The 6,000-nt window shown below is 55.6% G+C and overlaps 1 protein-coding gene across 1 annotated transcript; it reads left to right on the plus strand.

Annotated features, from left to right (window-relative positions):
* The first annotated feature begins 3,423 nt into the window (after positions 1-3,423).
* CLDN17 (claudin 17) lies at positions 3,424-5,561 on the plus strand. The gene has a single exon (XM_036352328.1). The coding sequence runs from the start codon at positions 3,424-3,426 to the stop codon at positions 4,096-4,098; it is 675 nt and encodes a 224-aa protein (XP_036208221.1). The 3' UTR covers positions 4,099-5,561.
* The last annotated feature ends 439 nt before the right edge of the window (positions 5,562-6,000 follow it).

The raw sequence follows: 6,000 nt of genomic DNA on the forward strand, positions 1-6,000 counted from the left end.
ATTTTTCTGTCTACAGCTGTGTGTCCACTTGTAATTAACACATTTTGGCAATCACCACCTAATATTTACGACTCTCACTGCGACGTGCGTGCGGTGAAGGTCGGATGAGCCACGGTGAGAGAGACGCTTAAGGCTGAGCAGGAGCCGGGTCGGGACGGGGCTGTGTGGGCTCTGAGGAGGCCGGACTGTCCCCTGCAGGCGACTGCGAATTGAGACACGGAGGCGAGGGGAGGCCTGCGAGGGGCTGGTTCAGGGTCTTTTTAAAAAAATATTTGTATTGATTACAGAGAGGAAGGGAGAGGGAGAGAGAGATGGAAACATCAATGATGAGAGAGAATCATTGACCGGCTGCCTCCTGCACGCCCCACACTGGGGATGGAGCCCACAACCCAGGCCTGTGCCCTGACTGGGAATCGAACCCTGACCTCCTGGTTCATAAGTCAAAGCTCAACCCCTGAGCCACACCAGCCAGGCAGGTCACCTGGATCTTTCTAGATACTATAAATTACTAGTGGCCGGTGCACAAATTCATGCACATCAACAGGAAATTAATTAGAAGAAATATTTTAATATCACTATCCGCCCTTTCTCTATAATAGAAGTGTCAACCAAATTCATGATCGACAATGACAGACGGAAACACACGTGTGCGATTGGCGTCAGTGAGAGCTTTATGTGTATCGTGCATGGGTGAGTCAACTTAGCCTTTTATATAGAGAATATATATATAGTTTATACAGAATAAACTTGCTTATTAGACCTGCTTTCTGATTTAGCTAAACTTTTTCCAGCCCAGTGAAGCACCCCGACTTCTCTTTCAGGTAATTGTCAGCAACACAGCAGTAAATTGTCAACATGAAGCTGATTATTATTGTAGCTCACGCAGGGAGAACAAAGGGTAAAATATTTAACTGCAGCAGTGTTTGACTATATTCTGCGCAGTGAGAAAACCTGAAGTCATTTTCAAGGTCCACCATTTCTTCTTTTCAATCGGGTCATGTTTCTAAGCTTTCTAAATCTCCATTGTCCGGCTAATGAAAAGAAAATAGGATTCCACCAACTCTCCTACCTACCTACTCCAGGACTTCTGTGAGGATCAAATGAGATGAGGCAGGGAAAACGCTTCACAGACATTTGGTTACAGTGTGAAATGTCTGCACCTGGCTAGAAAGGAAGTCAGGTTCCTGGGCTGAAGACACTCCAAGGAGGCTAGTTGCTAGGGAGAGGAAGCCAGGTGTTGCTAGGTGACATCATTACCCAGTGCCCACAGTGACCATTTCTGGGCTGGGCTGGGCTGTGGGCTGTGTTTTGCTCCACGGGTTCTTGGCAGCATCGGCTGTGATTGGGTGGCTATCACTCCAGGGTGGTGGCGAGGCCTGTGTCCCACTTGGGGGAAGCCAAGTGTTGCTTTGTGGGCGCCAGCTCTGTGGTGCCATTTCTCAATAGATGGGTGGTGCACGTCACGGCAGCTCCTGTGTTGAGCGTCTGCCCCCTGGTGGTCAGTGTGCATCATAGCAACCGGTCGGACATTCGGACACTTAGCATATTAGCCTTTTATATAGAGAGTGTTGAATCCTACAAAAATATCCCAGTGGTACCGGGTCACACACCAGCTGTTGGCTGGGGTTGACTCAAATGAAGGGCTGTGCAAAGGTAGGGTCTCCCAGCAGGAGTCCGCATGCTGTGCCCTGAGTAATGGCTACACCTTCCCAGAGTTTCCATCCTTGAAATGGATTCCTTGCATCAGGACATAAAAGGAAAAGGGGGGAAGGTCTGCTCCCCACATAAAGCCCCTCCCGCCACCCCACACCCCCCTACCCCCACCTCTAGGAAATGCGTGGAGGGAAGTCAAGGATGACAGTGTCCCTCTTGAACTTTGAAACAGCATTGATTAAAGTTCTCTTGCTTTGAAAAGTATTTGGGAAACTATGAAAGGGGTGGCATTCAATTTCTGGTTTAGTCCCTTCAGAGGAAAAGGCCTGAGAAAACCTTTCTCCCTCCTGTTGTTGACTCAGACAGAGGAAGACGTGCTTAGTAGGTGAACACACACTTAGTAGGTGAATGCGCGCTTAGTAGGTCCAAGATGGGTGTATTCCTGATCAGCACCCGCAGAGCTGGCCTCGCTGTGCCCTCTCATCCTGCATGTGGCCAACGAGACATAAGCCTGGTCACGTGGAAGGTAATTCCCGTCCCTAAGAAGATTCCTCTGAATTTAACCAGTTTCCTCGCTTAATCCAAAGGACACTTTTCATGGTGTTCCGTGAAAATGGGAGAGATGTCTTTCACTTTGATAAATGTGCTGTATTTCAAGCTGCCACTGAAAAAAAAAACACGTATGAAAGTTTATAGACCAACCAGCATTTCACCAGCAAGAAGGGTGTTGCTTAAAAGATAATATGATAATTGCCAGCAAATTAAATTAACAGAAGGCTTCTCTCCGTCCCTCCTTTCTGGATCTTGGGAATAAACTGTGACATTTGAATTTCTTGCTCAGGACTCCTCCTTGTGTAAAGTATCACTGGTTTCAGCAGGAGCCCTGAGACTCACACCTAACATTCCCCACGTCCGACGCTGGGTTGAAGCAGGACGGACGGACTGCAGGAAAGGAAGTTGGCGGAGAAGAGTCACGGATCCTCCAGAGTCCACGGCGTCTTCCTTGCAAAGAACTGGCGAGAGAAGAGAAACAACAACAACAAAACACAAAGAACCCTCCAGGCTTTGGCGTTGTCTTCCTTGTGGCTTAGCTGGTGCATTTGTGCGTTTCTATAGAGAGATCTCAGGCAGGAAGTTCCGGGCTCTGTAATTAACATTCCACAGCGGTTCTCCGTCACTAATTACAGCATCGCCGAGACAATCGGAGGATGAGAAAGGCTGGCGTGAAGGCAGCTGCTCGGCACACCTCTGGCTTCCTCCTCCCTGGCCGGGATGCTCTCTGTGGCTGGCACACAGTCCCCCGGACGCGGGCGAGTGTGGGCAGAGGCAGCATCGCCCGCAGCAGGTCCTGCCGCTGGCCAGGGCCCGGGCTGCCACGGGGACTCATCCTGATGGGCTGTTGCCGTGGAAACCGCCCTCCAAGACTCCTGTAGACGAGACCTCCACCTCCAGGACCTGCGTTTTGGTTTGGTTAATCCTCCCCCGGGGACATTTTCCATTGATTTTTAGAGACAGTGGGAGAGAGAGGGAGGGAAAGGCAGAGAGAAACTTCCATGTGAGAGAAACACACTGACTGGCTGCCTCCTGCGCGCACCCTGACCAGGGCCTGGGCTGGGGAGGAGCCTGCCACCCAGGAACGTCCCCTTGACCGGCATCGAACCCGGGACCCTTCGGTCCACAGGCCGCCGCTCTATCCGCTGAGCCACCGGCCAGGTCAGGCCTTTGGGATCGTGAGCAGCTTCTGGGTTCGACCCGTCTCCCACCCAGGCCATGGCCTTCTACCCGCTGCAGGTGGCGGGGCTGGTGCTGGGCGTCCTGGGCCTGGCCGGGGCTCTGGCCACCACCCTCCTGCCCCAGTGGCGCGTGTCCGCGTTCGTGGGCAGCAACATCATCGTCTTCGAGAGGATCTGGGAAGGGCTGTGGATGACCTGCGTGCGGCAGGCCCGGACCACCCTGCAGTGCAAGCTCTACAGCTCCCTGCTGGCCCTGCCCCCCGTGCTGGAGGCCGCCCGGGCCCTGATGTGCGTGGCCGTGGCCCTCGCCCTCACGGCCCTGCTCGTGGGCATCTGTGGCCTGAGGCAGGTCCAGTGCACGGGCTCCGACGAGAGGGCCAAGGCGTACCTCGTGGGGGCGTCCGGGGCCCTCCTCCTCCTCACGGGCCTCTTTGTCCTCATCCCCGTGTCCTGGACGGCCCACATCGTCATCCGGGATTTCCACGACCCCGCCGTCCACGTGGGGCAGAAGCGTGAGCTGGGGGCCGCGCTCTTCCTGGGCTGGGCCAGCACCGCCGTCCTCCTCGCGGGAGGGGCCCTGCTCTGTGGGTTCTGCTGCTGCAGCCGGAGGAAGCGAGGGCACCGGCCCCCGGCCCCCAGGCACCGCGTGCCTCACCGGGGGCCGCACGGGGACCCGGCCGTGCCCAGGAAGCCCTGCACCAGCTACGTCTAGGCCTGCGCGGCTCCAGCTGGAGGGGGGGCCGGGGGGCGGCCAGTGGGTTTGATAAGGTCCTGCCGGGAACTGTAAGGACGTCGGGCGGAGGGCCCCCCTCACGGCTCCATCCGAGCCGAGATGGAGAGCGAAGGGCACACGGAGGGGCGGTCGCCTCCGGTGGGGACTGGACTCCGACCTCGCGCAGTGAGAGCGTTTCCCGCTGCTGGACTTGGTCTCTATTCCCGTCTGTGTCGTCTACACGCAAGTAGGGCCCCAATCGCAGGGAGGAGTGGACGCCCCGGGCTGGACAATCAGTTATCATCACTAAGAAAGCGAACTGACATCGCATGCCTAAAGCCGAGCCACGAGGCGCCTAAAACACGCCGCGTCCCCTCCACGTGTCTCCCCCGACTCCCTCCACCCACAGCAACGCCCTCGCGCAGAACCATCAGCCGGGAGAGGAACAGACAGGCATTCGGGTTCTGATGGAGTTTTTCAAGCTGTGGCCACGCCCGGCCCAGGGAAGTCTGTGTTCGTTCCTGGGGGACTCCAGGCGCAGCAGCGGGCACGTTAGGGGAAAAGGGGCTGTGACTCACCCTCGGGTGCGTAGGATGATTCTAGGGCAGTTAATGTATCCAGTTAGACTCGCTTAGAATTACAGAATCAAAAAACCCATGTGTAATTAAGAAATAATATGCTTCCGTAACCTATGATTTTCACCTTAAGCAGACCTTCCTGTCTTTTTTTAAATATATTTTTATTGATTTCAGAGGGATAGAAACATCAGTGATGAGAGAAGATCACTGATCGGCTGCCTCCTGCACGACCCCCACTGGGGATCCAGCCCTCAACCCGGGCCTGTGCCCCGACCGGGAATCGAACCTGGGACCCTTCAGTCCGCGGGCCGATGCTCCATCCACCAAGCCCGCCGGCCGGGCCAGGCCTGTCATCTGGATGAGGCCTGGCCATGGACGCAGCGAACACCGTTCTCCTCATGGGGGATGCGCCCCGAGCAGGGCCCTGGGGCCTGGAGGGGAAGGTCCAGTTCCTCGTTTGGTCCTTTAGTCACCGAACAGGCCGCCCCGCGGGGCGAAACCAAGTCTCGGGGTGATGACTCAGGCCGGCCGGTCACGCACCCGCTCCCTCTCAGCTCCAGCAGGCACGCGGCCTGGCGAGGCCCTTGGTTCTGCGTGAATGACACACACTGTGCTCTGTTCCCCGCCTCCGTGCGCATGAGCCCGTGTCGGGGTGAGACGTGCATGTTGGGGTGCGGCGGACGTGGGTGGAGGGGTTCGTGGGTCCCTTTGGAGTAGCTCCCCCGTGTGTGAGCCCATCAGCATTCCTCTCTCCCGTTCTGACCCTTCAGACAGTGTGTTTATTTAGTAGAAAAATGTGTTCCCTTTACTGCACCTCATTGCAATGACCAGACTGAATGTATTCACAGCGTGTCCATCTGATTATAATAAAACACGGCAGTCATCTGTTTCAATCGTGTTAATTGAATGGGGGTGGGGGGATCCCCTTTGAGAATGAATTTCTGTCCTCCAAGGACCATCTGGGACTCTGAACCTTAAAATCAGAAACAACGAGAGGCTGAATGCCAGCCAGGCCTCCACCGCCCTCCACAAGTCACAGCAGGTCGAACCCTCGGAAGCTCCATGCAGATGCGACACCTGTTCGCGTGACCGCCTCCCAGCAGCCAGTCCCGGCTCTGTAGCCCCCGGCTCCCCGCCCAGAAAGCCATTCACTTTCATGCCCCATTGCCCTTAAACTCAGACAGAAACAATACTGTGTTTTCCCAAGTTTCCTACTTCACCAGCTTTCCTCCCTCTTCCTCTGAGTCACGGTTCCTTCAGCCCCTGAGACGCTGACGGCTGGCACCGTGTTTAACCCTGTTTTCCTGGAGTGATAACAGCTTCT

The sequence above is a fragment of the Myotis myotis genome, unplaced genomic scaffold, assembly GCF_014108235.1.
Source record: "Myotis myotis isolate mMyoMyo1 unplaced genomic scaffold, mMyoMyo1.p scaffold_m19_p_2, whole genome shotgun sequence".
Lineage (NCBI taxonomy): Eukaryota > Metazoa > Chordata > Mammalia > Chiroptera > Vespertilionidae > Myotis > Myotis myotis.